The 22,549-nt window shown below is 54.1% G+C and overlaps 2 protein-coding genes across 2 annotated transcripts in view; one reads left to right on the top strand and one right to left on the bottom strand.

Annotated features, from left to right (window-relative positions):
* DUSP8 (dual specificity phosphatase 8) overlaps nt 1-17,887 on the bottom strand; it is a 40,589-nt gene extending 22,702 nt beyond the window's left edge. The window contains exons 1-2 of the mRNA XM_059474203.1: nt 17,793-17,887; nt 3,359-3,752 (exon numbers count right to left, since the gene is read on the bottom strand). Coding sequence (XP_059330186.1) covers nt 3,359-3,589 — 231 coding nt within the window. The 5' untranslated portion in view covers nt 3,590-3,752; nt 17,793-17,887. The remainder of the gene's footprint in view (nt 1-3,358; nt 3,753-17,792) is intronic.
* TNNI2 (troponin I2, fast skeletal type) overlaps nt 1-22,549 on the top strand; it is a 422,570-nt gene that overhangs the window by 327,275 nt on the left and 72,746 nt on the right. The window lies entirely within an intron of this gene.

Raw genomic sequence — 22,549 nt, 5'->3', positions numbered from 1 at the left:
GTGATCCAGGCTAAGATAAGAGTGAGCTATTATTATTACCCCAATTACTACTGACATCTCAGTCACGTATTGTTTCAAAACACAGTGAATCACCCCACTGAAACAACAGGGCTTCCATCAACATAAAGAGCAGCCAGGCACAAGGCTCAAAAATAAGCCCCAGCTTTCCCTCAAGCAAAACAGCTGCTTGCAGAGCCAAGCTCCTAATGCAAATAAATAAATATTCCCATCACCTGAAGAGACCCTTGTCTTGCCTCAAAGCATGGCTGTAGCTGCTCTGGAGATTGCTCCATTTCAGGAAGTGAGAAGTGGTTGAGAGGTGGACTTTCCAGGGGGATCTTGAAGAAGTAAAATTTTCAACATTTCCCTAAAGAAATGCTAGTGAAAAACCCAAGCAGGAATTTCCCATAACCTCTGCTCTCCAAACTGCACGGAGGAGCTGAATTATTCCAGTTGTTATAGGAATTTATTATTGTGAGAGTTTATTACTGTCAGCACTGGGAGAAGGGTTCAAAACCAACCAGACGCAGTTATGTTGGTACCATTTCTGTGTGGAGGGAAATGACTGCAAGAGGAATTGCTGCTGCAGCTTTTCCCAGATTGGGCACCATGGGAAGATGGTCCACATGAGGGCTTGGGGAGCAGTGGCTATGGCAGCTGCCACAATCGTGGGATCATAGGCATAATTCATTGAAAAAAAAGAAAGGGATTTTAAATGTCTCTGCTTCTTCTTTCCTCCCAAATGGTCCTTTCCTCTCCTAGCTCCAAAAAAAAAGCCAGGAGCTGCTGTTATCCCACAGCATCACTCCAAACTGCAGCCCACAGAAGCATTGCTAATGGTACCCTTCCTTAACTGCAACATGGAAAAGGAGAGAGTAAGCACTGGGAAAAGCCAATCAGACAAATTCTCCCACTCCCCCCTGCCAGCACGCAGGCAGGAGGAGCGGCTTTGGCGGCCAGGTGGGGTTTGTCCAAATGCTCTGCCCTGCATCAGCCCGTGTCCTTCCCCAGGAGGCGAACACAATCGCTGGGATGGGATGAGCAGGTTCAGCTCTCTTTGCTGGGGATGAGGAGGAGTGGGACGAAGCTCGGGCTCGGGGCTGCCCCGTGGCTGCCCGGGCAGCCCCGCGTCGCTGCCATCCGCCTTTGTCTCGGCAGCCCCGGGAGCAGGAAACAGGAGGAGGGCGGGAGGCCCGTCAGGAGGAATAATGGGGCCGGACAATCGCGCCACTGATGTCACCCTTCCTGCCATCTGCTCCCCAGGCCAGCCGTGCCCCCCGCCCCCAGCACCGCGGAGCCAGGGGCAGAGCAGGGCTGGGGAATGTTGGCCAGCCGAGGCAGAGGAGGCAGGGAAATGACACCGGGTGTCAGAGGTGTAAATCAGCTTCAGCATCCCATTCTGAGGATCTGTGCACCTCGAGGTAGCAGCTCACATTGATTTCTCGGGGTCCCAAAATACAGTCTGACTGAAATGGGAGGTGGGGAGAAGGAAAGAGGGCGAGAAGAGAGCTCATCACCCCAAAATGCAAACACACAAGTGCATGCACAGAAAGGCTTGGAGAGCCCGAGGCACAGCCACCCCTCCTGCTTTATGCCAGATGAGAATAGGGCAATGATCCCCTCCCAGTATCCCACCCCGGCTTCCCAGGACAAGTGGCTTAACCTCTCAAGGATGTCCTGAAGCTTAATTAATTCCTGAGCTGCATGTGTTGGGAGAGCCAGCAAGCCGTGGGCACGGCAGGAGCTGTGCAGAGCAGCAGCAGCAGCAGTGGGGAAATGCAGCCTCCTGCCCATGGATGTGCCAGGAGGGATTTCAGCCGCATCCAAAAGAAAAGCAGAAAAGGAATTAAAGGCGATGGCAACGCCTCTCTCCTCTTCTCCTAGCATCCCTGGTTACAATCACATCCCCAGCCAGTACGTGGACCATTATGCAATGATCCAGGAGCCGGGAGAAAACGATCCTTCTACACTCCTTCTATGGGGACAGAGCAGGGAATGCCAGGAAGGACCAGCCGGCTCCTTTGGGAGCCCTCTGCTCCACTGCAGCTGGCGAGCCGCAGGTTTGCAGGCGGATGGCATCAGCTGATGTTAACTCTTCCACGCTTCCCCCTTCCCTATCATCCTCCTCTTCTTCCTCCCCCCTGCGCATCGCTTGCTCTGCCGCGGCTGCCGCTCCACGTGACAGCGGCCACTGCAGAGGTGACCCTCGCCGGGAGGAGGGCGGCCGCCCCGCGCTCCTCGGAGCTTGCGAAAAACTGATTATTCTGCTTTATTCTCCAGGGGATTTAAGAGCAGCTAAAGCCGTTCAGGAATCAGTCTCCGCAATCCCCTCCGAATCGCCCAGCCCCGAGCATCCCCGCAGCAGATTGGCGGGAGGCCGCCCCCCCGCGCCGCCGGTCCCCTTGATCCCGCGGGCTGATGTCACCGCCAGCCAATGCGGACAGCGGTGCCTTCTCGGGGCGGCGGGCCGGGGGGGGACACACGACGCAGATGGCTCCAGCTGGGCCCAGCATTTGATTAATCGCCTGAATTACCCTCGCTTTGCCATAAAATTACAAGGCGGCAGTGGGGGAACGTTGGGAGCGAACTGGCAGGGCTGCGATGGCAAACCACCCTTCGGATGGTGAGCCATCCTTGGGCTCGTCCCGTGTCCTCTGCGGGATCCACGGGCACAGCCCCCGGGCACCATCTCGGCACCCACGGGCACTGCCCTCAGGGAGCATCTTGGCGCCCACGGGCACAGCCCTGGAGCACCATCTCGGCACCCATGGGCACAGCCCTGGGGCAGCAGCTCAGGAGGGCACGACCCAGCCCTTGGCCCTGCAGGGACACTCGTCACTGCTCCGGTCGGCGCTCCAGCCCAGCTCCATGGCTCGGAGCCACCTCTATTATTTAACCAGGAGTGATAGAGAGAAGCCTGGGAGAGATAATATGCCATGACACCGGATAAGAGCTTCTGGCGTCACAGGGGAGGAGGATTACATGTCCCTGAATGGAGTTAGAGATGACAGAGGGGAGGGGAAGAGTTTTTAGCAGGGGATTAAGTTTACAGCTCCAGGAAGGCTTTGGGGGGTTGTTTGCTGTCATAAGACAAGTCCTAAAGCTGATATACCTGTTAGACTTGCTCGGGGAGGGCTCCTGAAGCAGGGAGCCACTTCAGTGGGGTGGGGGCAATGAACAGGTCCCCGAGGACACCCCTGAGGCCAAATGAGCTCACACTTTAGCTCTCCAAAGGGTGTCAAAGAGATGCTGCAGATACCGAGGTCAAGGGATGGAGGGGAAGGATCCCTTAGGCCAGTGTGCATCCCACAATAGGGTGTGAGCACTCACCAGGAAAGATGAGGGTCAGATCCCTTACCTTCATCTTGGAGGCAGGCTGGATGAGCTCCGTGATGGAGACCTTGTCCTGCTGCAGCCTTCTCTTGACAAGCTTGGAGCAGCAGATGTTGACGGAGCTGAGGACGTGCCAGGAGTTGTACTCCACGAAGGAGCGGCTGTCGATGACCAGGGTGCCCTCAGCTCCGTTCCTCAGGAGGCTGGCCAGCTTCTTGGGGTCCATCACCTTGCGTGGGAGCCTGTCCCCAGCCATAACGGGCCAGTCCCCTCTATGGCAAGTGGGGAGCAAGGGCTGGAAGGGCAGGGCACCCGTGTCCCCAAGGGGAATGAGCGAGGGCTGAGGGGTGGGCAGGGCAGCACCCGTCCTATTCTCCTCACGCTGCTAATGCCCAGAGTGCCAACTCATTGTGCTGAACCTGGAGAGAGAAGAAAGGAGACAACAACCCATCAGCTAGGCAGGATGATATCTGGGTGTCTTCAGAAGAACCTAGGGGTGCAACAAGCCACACTTTTGAGGTGTGTTCTCCCAGCCTGCTGGCATGTGCAGCCCTAGAGCAGCCCAAACCAGAGGTTTTCTCCTTGTATTTAATAGCCCTCAGAAGAACTTTCTTCCATAAATTTGTCTAATTGCTTTTTGAAGTCATGTCAGCTTTTAATTTAACAGCACAGTGGCCAGTGGCAGGGAGTAGAATGGCCTGCCAGTTACACTGAAGAAGTCCTTCTCCTGGTTTGCTCCAAATCTGCTAAATGATGGCTCCTCTGGGTGAGCCTTACTGCTTCACCAGAAAACACCACATATGCCTGTTCCCTAATCTTCTCCAGAGCTCTTACCACATTTAGACCTAATTTAAGGAGCTTTTCAGGTCAAAGCATCTACAGAGCCACCAGTTACACAGACAGACACCTTTGGCCATGCTGGCCAGCCCTGATGTGCCATGTTTGAGAGCCAGGCACATCAGGGACCTGCACAGGGCAAGATGTCACCTCCTTTCCCTGTTTCCAGTCCAACAGCTCCTCACACTCAATTTGCTTTTTCTGACCTTTGCCAAGCCCAAAGCTAATGGTTTCACAGAAGCAGCTTAGCTCAGCTCTAAGGTTCTGCTGCTGCATGGTAAAAGCTACTTCGGGGCCCATCACAGATACCACCAAATCAGGTTTGCTCACTCATGCTCATCACTTCACACTGGATTTCACCTGCCTGTTTTATCAGAGCCTGCTCACGGGTATTTTTGCCAGCTTGCCTCCTGGCAAGTCAAGAGAAGACAAGAAATCAAGTTGGCCTTTACTCCTGTCTTCAAGAAACAGTCCAGGCATCAAGGCAGAGGTGCTGGGAAGCTGGACTTGGACTGAGATGGCCCCAGAGAGCTCTCTGCTTTTCAGCACCTGACTTGCACAGAATTGGAAAGGGGCTTCACAAACAGGAGTACCTGGCATACAAATACCCTGTGTCTCCATCTCAGGAGCTGAGGGGGGTCAGCCTGGTGCTCTCTGAGGTGAAGAACAAGATTCCTCCATGTCCAGCCCACGAGGTCTGCAAGGACAGCAGGCAGGCTGGGGAGCATTCAGCTCAGGGCGTCCTCTTAAGTTTTAATGGAACACGTCACTGCAAGGATGTTTTAATGGCATTAGGTTTTAAAGCCACTGCAGTCATTCAGAAAATAAGCCTGGGCTACTACCCGGCTCCTCCTGTTCTTGCCAGACAGTGTTTTAGAGAGAACCCACAAGCTGCTCCATGGAAGCTTTAACGCATCTGACTTAGGAGGCCTATGAATAACGTGCCTGGAAAGGCCAGCGTAAAGATTTTCATTGACCTCTGCACGATCAGGATTTGGTCCACGGACCAGAGGAGGCTTATGAGTCACTCTGATCTGAGCAAGCCAGCAGGTCCCATGGGCTCTTACACCTGCAGGCACCTACTGCAATGGCAGCTCAGGATGCAGAAAAGATGCTTGAGTCAGACACGCTGCTGGTGACATGACAGGGACCTCAGTTACCAGCCACCAAACCTGGAGGACACTGCCAGCTTGTAGGAAAAGAATGGAAAGCCACAGAAAGTGAGGATGGGGGTTCCAGCATTGCTCTGGCTCGTGACTCCAGCACTAACAGCCCAAACTTCCCTGGGCTACCAGACCTACCTCCCAAAGCAGGGGTAGATGTCCCAGGCTTCAGCCTGAGGATCCAAGCTCCCAACAGGAGGCCACATTAGGATGTGCAGTACTTTTCTGCCCTTGTATCACACCCCTGCTGCCTCTGCCAACGTGTTAATACAAATTACGGGAGGGAAAAAAATCCCCTAGAAGCTGAGCTAGTGACAGCCCCTCCTGGCACAAAGCGTTTTGGCAGCCCCGTGGCACTCTGGCACACTGTGCCTGGCCCCACGGAGCTCCTGGCCACAATTCCAATTAGCGCAGCCCCCTCGGCGGGCACCGGGCGGTCCCCCCGCCGCAGGAACCCCGCTTCCCCCTGCTCTCCTCAGGGGGCTTAAAAATTGAAACAGTTCTAATTAGGGGGTCTGAGGGGGAGCGAGGCCGGCTCCTGCTGTGATATGACACACCTCATTACGTCGCTACCGCCTTGCCAGAAGCCCCCCTGCTGTCCCTTGGCTATAGAGCCAGGGCACTCAGAAAGGATGCAAATTAGCCAGCTTTTCCCCTTAGTCTTCCTTTCACACCCCACTCCCCAAATCACTTTCTGCCTCCCTTACCCATCAGGACACCAGGCTGTGAATGTTTTTTGGCTCTTCCAATTACATTGAAGAAAGAAAGAGGGAGTAGAAAGAGCTGACAGACAAAAAAACCCTGGAATAATACAGTGGCAGAGGGATGAGTGAAGCGGGAGGAAGGAGTGATCCAACACTGCAGAGCTCCTCCAGATATAACATGGTATCCAACCTCCAGATAGTGAGCAAGGGCTAAACTTTTGGGGTGTCAAACACAGAAGGTTTGACAGGTGATGAACTTATGACTCTTAAGAGAAACCAAGGCACAAGAGGCCTTCACAAAGTCTGGCAGATGACCGGAAGCTTGGGTGGAAGAGATTGGAGAAGACAAAGGAGGTTTCCTAAGTCAGCTAATAACCCCCCTCGTGCAGAACAACCAGGTAAACCTCTGCAGGCACATGTGACACGTCAAACGGGTCCCACTCCCAGCTCCACCCAAAAGATGTGGGGGAAGGCAGGGCAAGGTTGGTCCATTCTGCCCCTTTTTCCTTTACAGGGGATGGAGTTGGCCAGCTCATTGTGGTCATGGGGAGCTGTAACCTTGGCATCAGAACCAAGACATGAGGACTTCTCTGTGTAGGTTCAGCCAGGTCAAATGCAGAGAAGGAACTTCCCTGACAGCACCTTCAGAGCACCTTGCAGGCTGTGTATGACATGGTCTCTGAGAAGAACCAGCTGTAATGTCCTCATACCTGGGAAGACCAGAGAAAGAGGGAGGATGTCTTTCTGCTTTGCTCAGATGGGTCAGAAGGAAAACTGAGGGAAGAGGCTTAGCCATGGAGCACTGCTAAAGTAAGAGATCTTCTCACCCCAGTGAGAGGAGACCAGGGGAAAAGGTTAACCTGGAACCTAAATTAGGGTTTCAGAAACATAGCTGTGTTCCTCTCTTATCAGTTTATTAAAGCCATCTTAATCTTCTTGAGTGTTCCTGAAGAACATTATCATAATCCTTTAATCCCACCTCTCCCTGGAGTGCCTGTAATGAGGAGATGGGCACATGGCTTATCTGAATGGGGACAGCAGCAGGAGAGGCCACACTTCAGCTGAGGGACAGAAGGATGGGCAGAGATTAACAGAGGGCTGGGCCAACTCAATGGGACTCTGTCCCTGGTGTCACCTCCACAGATGCGTGTGTAGGGGAAGGGTGCTGGCCACACGAGTCACAAGCATGGCAGAGGTGCACACAGCATGCCAGTGTTCAGCCTGGCTGTGACCTTCTTCTGGGCAGGCCAGGCAAGAGAGCAAGAAAACCCAGGATACAGCTCAGCCTGAGTCTGTCCACGTGGCATGAGAGACCACAGAACTCATCCCTGTGCTGGCCCAACGCAGATGGAGGCCACTTCCCTCAACTGCTCATCTTGCACAAGGCCCCACCTGAGAGATGTGGTATGGGAAGGGTGCAGATCTGGTTCCTCTTTTACTGGAGACATCAGCTGGAAGTGCAGGCAGCAGGTCTCTACAGCAACCCCAAACCTCACTAACCAGCATGTCCAGTCCTTGCACCAAGCCAGTGCTGAGTCCTGGAGAGCTCCACCCTCCACAGGCAGCCCCACCGAGGAGATGCTCCCCCCACGGCCCCAGGAAGCCAGCCTTGCTGCAGGAACACATTCCCATCGTGCCTGTGGGACTGGAGCCACAGCAAGCTCCATGTGATGCTCATCCCAGGAGCACACTCTTCTGGTGGTGTCTCCACCTTGAGTTTACCGAGGGATAAGAGCACCACAGGAAAACATTTGTTTATTTGTCCCCAGTAATCTGAGAGCAGCCACTCCTGAAGAACTGCCACCTCCACCAGGGACTCAGTGGCACTGACCTATGTGATTTGGCTTTTCCCCTTGCAGGCCTGGGGGTTGGGGGAAATATCTGTGCCTTGTGAGCCTGTCCGGGGCTCCTCCATCCATCCAGGTCAGCCCTGCACCAGCCTCATGCTCACTGCTGGGATGTTGGCAGGACCCCACCGGATCCCAGCTCTCCAGACACTTCCTAAGATGCAAACCACAGCGGTTTTTCCAAGCCCCACACCCTTTTTCCATCCTCATCCCTTCATTTCTTTTAAGTGCTTCAGCATTTAGCAAGCTCCCCTCGGCTGGCTCATGCTGTTTGAGGGATTCCTAAATCACAGGACCATTACTAATTATTATTATTATTTTGCAGCAGCAATCAGGGACGCGGGGCTCATTAACAAGTTAGCACCTCTGGTTTCCCTGGAAACCCGCAGCTGCCAGGCAACGGCAGCTCCGGCCCGAGGCGATGCCACTGCAGCGCCCTCAGCTCATTCCCAGAAAGATGCTCGGGTCCTGCACGGGCTGATGAACCCAGCCTCGCCAATGGGATGGGGTTAGGAAGCTCCAGGATGTGTCCCCTGCTCCACCCCATCTGCTGGGAACCTCAGCCCTTCTTCCCGATCCTGTTCTGCCACTCACAGCATCACAAACTGCGCAGCGGCTCCTCCCTCCCGGCGAGCCATGCAGGCTTTCTCCAAGGGCGAGGAATTTGGAGCATAATGATTCCCCAGAGTAACAGCGGGACAAAGCTGTCAGGTGCCTGCAGCAGTCGTTTTGGAGGTGATGTAACTGATGACGATTTCTCAGCAGTTACTCAAGGTCTCTTTAAGAGGCAGCACAAAAGGTTTCTCTGCTTGACGATGGAAAAATGGAGTGGTGTGGGTTTTTTTTTCCTTTGCTCTTTAAAGGGAGGCTGGGAAACACCACTAACCACATCCACTAACTCAGACACAGAATCTGCTTGTCCACCTTTCCCTAGTGAATCTCAAGGATGGGGAGGAACGACATCTCCCAAGCCCCACAGTATGAAGATGCAGGGGAGATGGGCAATGACTTTCCTGGCGCCAGTTAAGCCAAGGTGAGATCCTCTACTCTTTCCTAACCCCTGCCACCCACATGGCAGACAGAGGACTCCCCCACAGCCTCATCCACACTGATCTTACAGCCCCATCTTGGATCCCTGCTCACCCCAGGCACATTCCTCCTGGGACAAGAGCTCCTGCGCATGCCTCTCCATGCAGAGAACACTTCAGGAAGAAGGGAAAGGGCAGCATTCTCTTTTTCCCACAGCATATCACCCGGAGGCAGCCACTGCACTTCTGCCAGCGTTTCAAGCTCGCTTATCTCATGATTTCTTTAATTTTTTCTCCTCCTTTCTACACCGCAGTCTCCTTTCAATTCCTGTAGGCTGGAAGCAGCATGCCAGGGATCCCTGCAAGGAGCTGCATGCAGCCAAACAGCACCCACTCACCTCCCTGCATCTCCCACTGCCCTCCCCGCCTGCACCCTGCGGCCCACAAGGTGTTTTCCACCAGAGGACGTGGCTGAAGGGCCAGGATGTCCTTCAGCAAAGTGCCAGATGGTGCGGTCACACCGGACGAGGGACGTGGCGTGGAGCCACGTGGCAGTGCCGGTGTGGGGGTGCTCAGCCTTGGGTACGTGGCTGGTGGCATGGGACAACTCAGGGACAAAAGGAAAGGGGACAGGCTGTTCCCAGCTGCCAGGGAGTAGTTCCCATGCACCCTCAGCCCACAAGGCAGATTGGCTCTCCTGGCTACAGTTAAGACAAGCAAAGGGGTCCTTCATCCTCTCTCACCACATGATGTTGTGCCAGCAGCTTTGGATGGGTTATGACTGCAAATGTAATTGCCTCACAGCCTGTTTCCACCAAAAAAGTGAAGTTAAGGATTTATAGACTGGCCACTCCCAGAAAAATTTCTGACTGCAGTCATGGTAGTCAATCTGGAGATCCGGTCAGGAAAAGCCAACAGGGACAGCAGGGAAAGGAATTTGGCTGGAGTGTAGGTGACAAGGGCAGTATCTTCTCCTCTTAGACTTGTGCTTTTAGCATGATTTATATGGTTTTCCCCTTTAGTATAAACACAAGCTTTCATTTGAAAGCCTACAAAAGCCAAGACCAAAGGTTATCCATGACCAGCCAGCCATTTCATCACCACCTTTGCCCATGCTGAGGATACTGCTCCCAAGCACGCTGCTTTCTAATACCAAAGCTATACCATTTCCATTCTCACCCTGCCAAGCTGAGAGCTGGCCACACTCTCAGACCTAAAAGCACCTTCTGCTTTGAGCAGCTTGGCACACATTTACAGAGGATATGTCACGGTGGAGAAGAGAAACCTAGTCCTGCTGATCTTCAAGGGCCTTGCTGCCCACTGCCTGCTATCCCATCATGTGCTGCATGACCCCTGAGCCCAGCAGGTTTATCCTGGGGATAAGGTGCTTCCCTGCCTTTTTACAAGAAGAGCAGACAGAGGCAGCCCAGAAAGGTATGCAGTGAGATAGTTCTGCAGGGCTGGTCTGCCTCTCTCGTCCCAAGGCAATAAACACCATGAATACCTGCTGGGTTCATGTGCAGTTTTCTCCTGGAGAAAGGGTCTCCAGGACCTGGGTCCTATTGTCCCACAACATCCACACACCGAGTGAAAGAAAGCACAGGATTAAGCTGTGGCTCTCCAAAGCTGCAGATAAATATAGCATTTCACTTCTTAAGCACAATCCCCAGTGACAGGGACTAGTCCATCTCAGCAGAGTGCTGGGGACAGTCACAGGTGAGGCCAAAGCAAGCACCCAGCACACACAGGGGCAGTCAGTGCCTCTGCAGTGACTAATGACAGTGGCTAATGCCTCTGCAGTGTCACTGGGCCCCCATATTCAAATGACAAATAGGAGCCCTGCCTCCCTGAAGAACAATGATGTTCCTTTCTGTCGGGCTGTGTGCAGTTTCTGGTGATACCAGTGCAAACTGAGGTGCAGATCCCAGCACAGGTTTGCAGCCAGAAAAAGCCAATGCCCACAGTTATGCCTCCCTATTCCCACAAAACTGTGAATCTCCCTACAAGATCCAGAATTCAATGCAGTTGCAAGGGGCTATGTTGGTTTTCCATGGGATGAGACATTCCCCAGGCCAGAAAATACATTTCACAAGAGTTTTCTGACCTTCATAGCTTCATGGCTTGCTGAATTCTCTATATGCATACAATAGCCAAATTGCTCACAGCTTTGGGATGAATTAGCACATGCCAGCTCAGGTTCTACTTTCTACCACAGCCCTAACAAGGAGGCACCAGCTCTTGAGTTTGGAGGATTACCTTTCTCTAATAAAAACCACACAAGACAGGCAAAGCCCAAGATAATGCTCCTGCACTGCTCTTCTCCTTTTCCCTTGGGGGCCATGATTCATCACCAGCTGGTTTTGTTCTTAATCTGAGGTGATACAGGGGTGAAACAAAGTGATTTGCAGGTCTTCCTCCATCCTCACCGTGTTGAGCCATGGCTTGCTGGTCAGATGCCACAGCTCTTCATGTATGAAATAAATCCTGCAGCCTGGTCTCCTGATTGAGAGCAGGGTATTGCAGCACTTTGTAACATGGGTCTTCTCTCTGCATCCATATTATCACTGCTACTGTGGGTGGCAAACTACATGGACTCATGTGCTGGAGGAAACAGGCAGCAATATTCCCCTCACCAACTCCAGGCAGGTGTTAAGCATGACATATATGTGCACTTTAACCCCAGTTTAAAAAAAACCCCAGAGATGTATCATGACATCCACCCAGAGATTAAACATCCTCCAACTCATCTCCATGCCAGCAGGTCTCACTCAGCCCTGCTTCTGAGCCTGCAAGTGACAGCTGGGGTGATCACACCAAGCCCTGCTCCTCTTGGGCTGGCTGACCCCAGCTAAGACCAGTTCAGACACCCTCACCTTCCCACCTGTGCTGCTGGACTCCAACAGAGCTCACCCTTGTCTTTGCATCAGGTACTGCTGAATGAACCTTGCTCAGGTGCCAGACAAAGAGGCAGCCAAGCTCAAAGCAGAAGGGATTGTGAGGGTGACACAGAATTAACAGGCATCAGCATTCAGCAAGCAAGCGGAGAATGCGTCGATCTATTTTTAATGGTACAATGAGAGTGCTTTACAAAAGGATGCGTCTGGGGAGATTCTGCCCAGTCAGAGATTTGCATTCGGGTTTTTTTGCAGCAGTCAACTTCCCTCGATGTGTGGGAGGCATTTTGTCTCTTCACCACCCCACGGAGTAATTCAGAGGGCCCTGGCTCGGTTTTGGCTGGAGGCTCATCCCTCTGGGTCACCCTCCTGCCCTGGGTCACCTTCCTGCCCTGCTGCATCCTTCTGACTTTCCACCAGAAGACCTGACCTGATGTGAGCAGCAGGTAAGGTGTACAGGACAGCTTCAGGCTTCCCTGGCTTCTGGGTGCCAGCCCTGCTGAGCCAGTGGGGGCATCTCTGCGAGGTGCCCGGCAGCAGCAGAGTGGTTAACCTGGCTTCTCAGGGGCGGGCTCCAGGCAGCAGAGCGGGCACCCTCTCTGCACCAGCCTCCACTCAGCAGCCTCAAGTGCCGAGCGAGGCTCGGGCTGCGCCTGTCCGCTCCCCACGCAGGGCTGCTGGCCAAGGCAGCGAGGATGGCATGAATAACTGCACTCAAGCACGGCTCGAGGAGGACCAGGCTGCCATTGCAAGCTTGGAAATGAGGGTTGTTAGAGGCAACGCAAGAACAATCAGATGTTGTAGACACTTCTTGGTTGCTTCTTTTCAGCAGAGACGGAGGGACACTCTTTGTCTGGAGGATCTGGATTTCAATGGAAGACGCGTGATTCACGCAGGCACAGGTTTAATGTGTGGAAAGGGCTTGACTTACTCAATGCAAAAAACCTGCAGTGCCCTAATAGACTGAAATTTCTCCCCGAGCTTCTGCTGCATCAGCTGAATTACCATGTGTTAGCTGTAGACAGCAGAGCTCCTCAGAGAACTAAATCCCCTATTAAAGAGCTGAACAGAGGCTGAGCTGAAAAGCGGGGATGCAGGCACACTGCGCACCTCCGTGGTGCCGGATGAGTAATGCGGGGTGACAGAGACGGACCGGAAAGACGCACTGCATCATTAGCAGAGCTGGAGGATGTGGTGGGGGACAGCATGCCAGGGTCATGCTGTCACTGGAGCCTCCATGCAGGATCAAAGCAGTGGTCCACCTCATTCATGTCCCCTCACCAGCATTGACTAATAACAGGTATCCTACAAAAGCCTGGGAGAAGCAGGGTGGTGGGTATTTATGGACTAGTCATGCAATAATTTAGGCTTAAAGGGACCTCAGCGGTTCAGCTGGTCCAACCCCTCTCTCCCTTAAAGGAGAACAAGCATCAACACCAGAACGGGTTGTTCTTGCCCTTCTGTTGCCAAATGTCTTGTTCCCAGTCATCAGTGGACTCAGAAATAATGCCCCCCATAATGCAAAAACCCCACACAGAGAGCCTCTTTTGCAAACTGCTAGAGGACCTTGAAGGACTCAGGAGAAATTCCTGAAGAATACATGGTCTCTGACCCAAGAAAAGGCTTTATTTAAAGAGAATACAGTAAAAGCAGACAAGACATATATGCACATATTAGGGAACCATGAGCACTTTCCACACACAAAAAACAACATGGAAAAAGGCATAAAAGGAGTGTGAAGAAAAGAGGAAATCTAAGAAGGATTTCCAGCCCCAGATAGGTCCCTAAGAGTCTCCTAAGTTTAGGCTTAGTGCACACAGCCCCTATATTTCTGTCCTGTTATTGCTCCCTGTTTACAACAGGAGACTCTATGTACTGGATCAGCTTCCAGTGAACACCTCCAGGTTCTCCTCTGAATCCAGCCTGTGCTACCACTTCACCTTTTTTCTGAAATGGTGATCCTTCCATGACACCATGCAAACAATACTCATTGCTTTGGGAAACTGGAGATCCAAAGCACCAGAACCAACCCCACAGAAGGCCTGGGCAACGCAAGGAAAGAAGCCTCCTGCACATCAGCCCAGATTAACTTGTCCAGCTGGGCCTAGAAAGCCTCAGAAGAAGAGCCAAACAGCAGAGAAGTGGAGCTGGCCATCCTACAGGAGTCACGGCAGTCGGCAGCACAGTCTGAGCAGGGCTCTGTGCTGTGCACAGTACCCCAGCATATCCCACCTTTACTCTTAATCTCCTTTCTTGAAGGGAGATTGTTGAGAACCAAAGGAGTGTCTTGGACAGCATGGACCCAAGGGTTTGGGGCAAAAAGTCTAGAAACATCTCTTGGAAGAGAAAGAGATGTTTTCCTCTCTATGAAGTCATGCTAAAGAGGAGACAGGGTGACCAAGGCACTGACCACGACCAGAGCTTGGTATGTTCCACCATGGTCTCAGCTGCTGGCCCACTTCTGGCACAACAACTGTGCCATGGGGATGGGACACATGTCATGGTCTCCCCCTCCATCAGATGAGCAGGCAAAGCCATCACTGGGGTGCACTACACCGCTGACTGCCCCTGCAGGAACCTGCTCTACCACTGATCACACCACAAGCTCTGCCTGGCTTTGACAGCAGCCCTGACACCAGCAGTGCACAGCATCCTGGCATGGACAGTTTTCACCCTCCCTCACACTCCCCTGGCTGCCTTATAATCCTGAAGTACACCCAGGTCTCCTGAGCAAGCTTGAGAAAATCTTGAGAACAGAGCTTGTTTAGCTTCTTATCTGATGAATGCTCCCAGGCCACTCATCTCCCTTCCAATTACGTCAGGTGCTCCTTCCCACTGGCATCAGGCGGGACAGGTGTATCTTCAGAGAAGAAATGTAAGGCTTGAAAAACAGGTTTTAAAACCCAGAGGGCATGGGGATGCAGAGGAGTGTCAAAGCTTTCCCCACAGTATGACTGCATTGCCGCTCTGGCTGCAGGAGTTTCTCTGCATAGCAGCAAGGAAAAGAGTGCAGGGAGACCCAGAGACCGTGAGCACCAGGGAATTTCTGCAACCACCTCCCCCTTAACACTGCCATTAAACACATGGCAGAGGGTAAAACAGGCTACAGACTCTCCCTGGCTGTCCTACTGGGAGAGAGGGGTCAGCAGCCACAAGCTCCTTCTCTTCATCGCCTCCTTCTCCACCAGATTCAGTTTGCTGGCACAGTTTCAGTATGATGGCAGTGTCCTATGAGCCCGCACCATAAATCAGGGCTGCCAAATGCTGGAGCACCTCCTTTTCCTCCTCCCATTCTGGATAGTGTGAACATGCTCTGCACCTGACTGTGCCCAGGGCTTTGGGAGCTGAGCTGTGCACCACAGAAATGAACCTCTGATCCCCAAGAAAAGCCTTGTTTAAATGCAAGGAAGCAAATCCAAAGAGGAAAAACCCTCATCCCCCACGCAGATTACAGCAGCTGATGCAGAGGTAAGGGGTAGGGATGGAATGGGGACTCACTAATACTCATGCCAAGAGAAGTCACTTCACAAATCCAGAGGCACAACGGGTTTCCAGCCTTTTGGGGGGTTTCCAGCCTGTGGAGATTCCCTAGGGGAGGACAGGGTTGCACAGGAGAGAAGAGAGTTTTCTCCCACTTCTTAAGATCCAATTTGGCAGCATAGGACAGACAGTACTGCTTAGTCCTACCCAGCCCTCAGGGGTGTTTTTGTAGTAAAAGTGACGTTGCGTTTAATATTAGGTGAATATAAGCTCTCCAAAGGCTCAGTGGCTTTCTCAGTGAGGTACCTGGCACCCAGCAAAAGCACACTGCAGACAAACATGGTGCAGTATTTGCAGGAATAATCTCTATGCAGAGTCCCCAGTGGATGCTCCTAAGGACTCTGACACTTTGCTCAGCTCTCCCAAGCTTAGCTGAGGATAGACTTTAAAGAACAATGCTAGATCCAGGTTCTCCTTGCCTTATGTCTAAGCAAGGACAACTGAAAGCGAGGGGAGGACAGTCTGTTGGGTTAGAAGACTTTTGGTGTGAGCTGCTGGCATCTCTGCTTGGAAACCTTCCAGCCTCAGGTCTGAGCCTCTCAATTGTGCTGCCAATAGACCAAGGACAGGAATATCTGAGTGCTGCCATTGCAAAGAGGCATGTGGGCATCCCTGTGCTGCTCACACTCTCGCCTGTCTACTCTTGTCCCAGCCATTTAGACAATCCTGCACATCCAGGCTCTGCCACTGTGGCTGTGCCATGCAAAATTTGGGATGAGACACCGGCAAAGTCCTTGAGGGTGTTTTGAAATCCCAAATACGCTATGGCCAGGAGAATTTTCTTGGTGGCACAGCTTATTTCGTTTCGGGAGCTGTTACAAGGAAAATCAAAGAAGCGAGTGCAGGAACTGCCATGCAGACCCAAACCCCAACAAACCTCTTCTGCAGAGAGAGTTCTCCCGGCACAGCCGCCCTCCGACAGCGCCAGCAGAGCACACAGAGGCAGGGCCAGACCCAAAAGCACCGATTCCTCCCGAAAACAAAGCTCCGCACAGCCGCCTTTGGGCGCAGGCAGCCGTGCCCCCAGCCCTTGCCTCAGCGCAGGGGGATGAGACAATGCAAGCCAATGTCAAACACTGCTCCACGGGCAAGCTGCTCTCAAGGTTATCATGGCCCCTGCACTACCAGGTGCAATCCTCAGCGCTACCTGCTTGGATATCCTCGCCCTTTCCTGCGGGAGAGGGCTCTGCCTTACTCCCCCAAATCACAGGGAGATGGAACCTCTGGCAACCATTCCCAACGCATTTGTCATCGCCAGCTGCTTGGGACAGGGATGGTGTCTCCTACATATGCTTATGCAGCACCCAGCTCCCAGCAGGGAGCTGTGGATAGCTACCGCAATCCGAGGGATAAACGCATCCATGCCTAGAAAAATCCAAATATCCCTATCAGAACAGCACTGCACCGCGTTCCTCCTTCCAACGAAACCGCAAATTACTGACCTGTGCACAGAGCTCCCCCAATGCAAGCTGAAGCACTGACATCAGCTTTTGCTGTTGCTCAGGAATTTAATTCTGGGGGAGGAGAAAAGGGAGGGGGGAGCAGGAAGGAGAAGGAACTTATTTATCAATAAGGGAAATAAACAGGAATCTTTAAAAACAAACAACGCTCAGCACAGAAAGCAACATTTGCCACTATATAATGACTGAGGGTGTGTGGGGGGTGATCAATCGGTCCAGGCACATTAGGGGAGGTGCAGAGGATTTTCATAAACGAGCAGCTTAACTCGTTAATCGCGAGCAGCGCCTTTGGAGCCGCAGCAACGAAGTCTTGCATGAAAACCCCCGCTGCTGAACACATGCCGGCTTCGTTTAAACGCCAAGGACACAGGGCGACACTCCAACCTCTTTCATCATCAGAAAAACCACAGCGCTGTTAACACCGCTTCCCCAAACACCAGCCCTCAGCCCCGCCAGAAAGCCCTTCCACCCGCGACCCCCGGCCCGGCAGGACAGCGGCAATTCCCCGGAGCTTCCCGAGCCCCCTCCTCACCTGCACCACGGCCGCCCGGCAAGCGCGCACCGCCGAGGCAGGGTGGGATTTCCAGCGCCCCCCCGCCCGAAAACAAGCGCAGCATCCCCGACATGCGCGGCCGCGGAGCGCCAGCCCACCCCCCCCCCCCCCAGCCCCCGCTTCTTTCCCCAATCCCCGCCGTGGGGCTGCTCCCTTCCCAGCCCCGGCACTTCACACGCATCATTCTCGCTCGCACCGGAGCCGTTCCAGCGCTCACGGACGCGAAGCGCTCTTCCAGTGCACACACACGCACACGCACATACACCGGCACATGCTGCCGCGCTGCCCGCCGCCTCAGGGCGCGATGCCGGCTCCGCTCCCCACACTGCGCGGCCGCCCCGCACCGCCCCCCGCGCCCCCTCCCCGCCTGCCCCGGGGCGCGGGGCCCCGTCCCGCACGGCCACGGCGCGGACGCGGCGGGACGCGCACTGACCCGGCGCGGCGGGCTCGGCGGCCGCCCCGCTCCGCTCCGCGGGCTGTCCGCTGGCGCGGCCGCTGCCGGCGCCGCAGGGCCCGCATGCCCTGAGGGGCGGGCGGGGGGGGCCCGCTCCGCGCTGCTCCGCGCTGCTCCGCGCCGCTCCGCGCGCCGCCGGGAATGCGCCGGCGATGAGGTCATGCCTCGGGAGCGAGCGGGGGGGGGACGGGGGAAAGGAAAAAAAAAAAAAAAAAAAAAGAAGGAAAAAAAAAGAGACAGCGTTGACGTCACTCGCAGCCAATCAGCGCGGGCGGCGCAGGGCAGGGTGACGTCAGCCCCGCGGGCGCGGAGCGGCGCGCAGGGAGCGGGCGCTGCGCCCCGGGGACGGCGCCGCTGAGGGCTCGGGGGCCGGGCAGAGCGGCCCGGGCCCTAACCGGGGGCACCCGCCAGCCTGGGACACTCCCGAGCCGCGCCGCACCTGGCAGAGAGCGCGCTGCCGTGCGGTTCTGGGTCACGGATGGTTCCCGGGCTGCCTGGCGCTGCGAGGCTGAGCCGAGAGGGCTCCCGCAGCTGGGCCACCCCTGCCGCCTGTCACCCCTCTGCCTGCTGAGCTGGAGCAGCCGGGACCTGCGGGGCGCCCCACGGGACTCGTCCACCATGGGGTGCCCAAGCTGCAGAAGGACAGGCGTAGGGACAGTGCGGTCTTGGAGAGCGGCATGGTGAAGTGTGACCAAAAAGCAGGAGGAGTCTGACCCACGGGTCAGTTTCTGGATGGATGGAGTGGGCTCCATCCCCATCCTGGAGCTCAGGGCTCCCCATCCTGCTGCGGGTTCACCAAAGAACTGGCCTGGTTACACAGCAGGGGCTTTTCTCTGCCCTTGGCCCTGGCGTGGCAGCTCCAGCTTAGAGAGGGATTAGGGTTTAGAAGCTTAGGGTTTGCTGGTGCTTAGGAAATGAAGGGAACGTTCCTCCCTGCCGATACGGATGCCGGATGTTTTAAAATTAACTCTCATGTCTCCAGACACGCGGCCGGCAGCTTGCTCAGGAACGTCGAGCTCCCACTGTAACTCGGCAAAATCTTTCCCAGAAATGTCATTTCTCATAAAGCACCAGAGGTATAAAACCCGGGGATGCTAAAAAGTCTCTCTCTCCCCATTGCATAAGCAATGCTGAGTTCATGCCCTTCTCCTAAGCGCAGAAAATCAGCTCACCCAAAGCTGTCAGCAGGGAAACTTTTACAAAATGAGGGATATTCTACCTAAACTCATGGGTTGCAGCCCAGTTATCATAATCAGTGGCAAGATGCTGGGGTAGCACGGGCACTTGCTTCTTTAGTGGCATGGGAACACTTGGTCCTGGTGGGAGCTGGAGCAGCAGCATGACCGGCATGGCTGGAACAGAGCCTTTCCTGATGGTTTTCCTGCCCAGATCCCTCCTTGTGGCCATGCAAAGCACCCAGATGGAGAAAACCAGAGAAAACCAGAGGAAAACCTTCTCTTGCCTCAGCTTTGGACTGTTTCCTCCCCTACCCAACACTCCTTTTCTGGAGCAAAGCAGGAAAAAAGAGGGGGAAAGGAATGAGCCTGAAAATCCCAAAGCTTCCTCATAAAAGCTGTTATCTAGGCAGAGAGCCATGAGCTCACAAAACCTGCTGAAGGAAGAGGATTTAAAAAGTTTTTTTTCCAAACTCCAGTTAAAATCAGTGTTTCCAATACTGGACCTGGCACATCACAGATGAGCTGTCAGGAAGATTGTTCCCTGTCTGTCCAGTGGCATGGCACAGGGGGGGAGAGTGGGAAGCAGATGTAAGAAGTATGTCGAGTTTGGAGCAGGCAAGGGATGGGGAGGTGATGAGGATGGAGTGTCCTGAGGGACACCCTTGAACTGTACATTCCAGCAAGGGACCATGCTGAGCTCCCTCTTGAGCCTTCATCCCTGGCAACCTCTCCCCAGCTAATCCATGGGCGCCTCTGCTGCATCCCTGGCTGATGCGGACACAGGAGATTTGCCCCACACAAAATCCCCACTGGCAGCAAACAGGAGGAGCAGCTCCAGCGGGGCTGGGGACCAGTGGGACACGGGTTCTCACGGCCACGGGAGTGGCTCCAGCCCACGAGCCTGCATCTCTCCCACGCCCACTGCTTCTGCGAGAGGCGCTGCCGCCAAGCGCCTGGTGGGGAGAAACCAAAACAAATGATTCACTGCTGCTAAACTGCTCCCGGGATCGCAGGGGCCGGGAGCAGGCGTCAGCTGAGGCTTGCAAAACCTACCTGCCTCCCAAAGCTGGGAGCTAACCCTGTTTGGATCCCAGTCCTGCTCAACCTGATATTCTGGCGTTTGGGTGCGGACCCACGGCTGCATGGAAGTGGGCAGCCAGCCCGAGCGAGGGCAGCGCTGCGAGCACACCTGGTCAGCTCTGCATGGCTCGGGTCATCCCTATCACCCCTGTTTTCCCCAGGGGAAATTACGCTGGGAGAGCCAGGGCAATGCTGTAATGGTCAGGCAGGCAGAACAAAGCAGGCTCGTCTCTAAGCTCCATCCACCAGATGTGAATCTATTGTCTCAGCCCCAGGGCCATCACACCCTCCTCCCGTCACAGCCATCACCAGCTGAGCAAAAATTACACAGCAAGGTGCTTATGGATAAAGGAAAGCACTCCGTTTCAGGTAAAGCACTTAAAAAATAATTCACCCCACTCGGGTTTTTCCTCTCTCCCAGATTTCAGGCACATCCAAAGATAGATTGCATCCCAGCTACGTGTTTCAAATACAAGTTATGCTTGTACACGCAATAGTTCTTGCTAAAACGTTTTCCAGGCCCCCTAATTGCCATGGCAGGCCAAGTGCAGAAGAGTGCAGCAGAGCCTTCTGCATGCATCCTGCAGGGATTAAAATTGGAACCTGATCATGAAGGAAACTAAAACTAGTAAAAAGGAGTTGCTGCCAAACCAACTTTCTTATCCATCAAAAAAAGAGAGACTTTTGTCAACTTGCAATTTCTTTAAATGGCCAAATAATATTTTTTTAACCTATCCTAGTTATTTAGATGCAGTTGCTTGCACCACTGGCTGAGCCAGCATCCCATCACCCTCGCTCAGCAGGGCTGGCTGTGGCACTGTGTTCCCATTGCAGGGGGTATTGGCACCTCAAAACTGTGCTGATAGCTGAGGCCAGAGTCAGCCTGGGGCTGGCACGGCTCTGCTTCTTCCGGCCTTGGTGGGTTCCAGCACGTGGTTGCATGTCACCCTTGCTGTGACGTCCTTGAGTGGGGCACAGTGTGGTGCTGGAGGAAGGGGCTTGTCAGGCTTTGTATCACCTTGCTCTGTTCTGTAAAGAAATGTGTTGACTGTGAACTCCAACTTTGAGAAGGGCATCACTCCTTTCTTTGGTGCCTGTCCATGCTCTCCCAGCTCTCCCACCTCGTGTCTGGGATAGACACACAGATCCCTGTGCGCGCCACCTTCTTCTTGCAAAGCCCCAAATGGTGTCACTCAGTGAAGAGAGCTGACACGCTTGAGCAGCAAAAGACACTTACAGCATCACCAGGCAGGTGTGTTTCTCACACAGGGGCTGCCCTGGATCTGTCTCCATTTTCCCAACAGGAGAATCTGCCTGTGTGCAGCGTGGCCCAGCCCTGGCAGTGTGCAGGGCAGTGCGTGCACGGCGCAGGAGCAGCTCCCGTGCAATTAATCGCAGAAGGAGCGGGCTGGAGGGCTGCATGCTGTGCCATTCAGCTCAGCACATGCTGCAGAAGCATTCATTCTGTAGCTCTGACTGTGCCACAAGGCACCCTGACAAAGGGGAAAAGGAAAAGTAAATCATCATACAGTGAATAAAGTCCCTCTGATTCCCTCTGGCCCGGCACACTGGAGGAAAGCTGGGCAGTAGTGTGGAGATGTGCCAAACTCGGGGCATGGCTGCTGCGTGCTGGCACGATGGGTCAAAGTCAGGGCATGGGAGGGGTGCAGGAGCAGGACCTTTGCACTGGCATGAGGCTGTCACAACAGAGGAGCTGCTTTGCAGTAGCACTCTCAGGTGCAGGAAGCATTCCTGCTCCTTTGCCCCCAGTGCTGAAATGGAGTGCCATGTTGGCCCACATTAAGACTTGCCATGGGTAGTGAGGGTGGGCGAGGGGCTTAGATGTGCTTAGAAGCTGTCTGGGGTCATATTCACGTCTTTGAAGGCAGAGGGGAAAGGACAAGAGAGAGGATAGAGACAAGGGAATGGAAGAGAAACCAAATGGTTTCATTTTAATGTATCCAAATCTTAAACAATAATCACTGCCCAGTGCTCTGGGACAAGGCATAGTCTTTCTTCTTTGTGAGTTGGAGACAGGAAAAACATTACCCTGGGCCAGAAGGCAGCATGGAGCTAGGCTGAGGCTAGGCTCCATGCAAGGGTCTGTCAGCTCCAGACCCTTTCTCTGTGCCTCTGTGCTAGTTTTTGTTAGGCTGCTCACCAGTTGCTAGGGTTTTTTTTTGTTTTGCTTCAATCATTTTCACTGATGAGAGCATCTGCTGCCATCTGTGCCTCCCCCTCCTCCTCCCAGCAGGGCTGTGCACCGCCGTGGTCTGCCTGCAGAGCCAGGCGCTCTTCAGTGTCCAACCTGCGCACAGATGAGGGCATGGACAGGAGGGAAGGGGCAGCTCCATCAGTGGCCAGCTCTCCCGCTGTGTTTGCAAGCCATAGCTGGGCACTCCTGCAGTGTACCCATCACAGGACACCCACAGTGCCAAGAACATGGTGGCTCTAAGCAAGGCTGCAGTTCTACCTTTG

This window comes from Ammospiza nelsoni, chromosome 6, assembly GCF_027579445.1.
Source record: "Ammospiza nelsoni isolate bAmmNel1 chromosome 6, bAmmNel1.pri, whole genome shotgun sequence".
Classification (NCBI taxonomy): domain Eukaryota; kingdom Metazoa; phylum Chordata; class Aves; order Passeriformes; family Passerellidae; genus Ammospiza; species Ammospiza nelsoni.
Note: the sequence above shows the minus strand (reverse complement) of the source record. Positions and strands in the feature narration are given on the sequence as shown.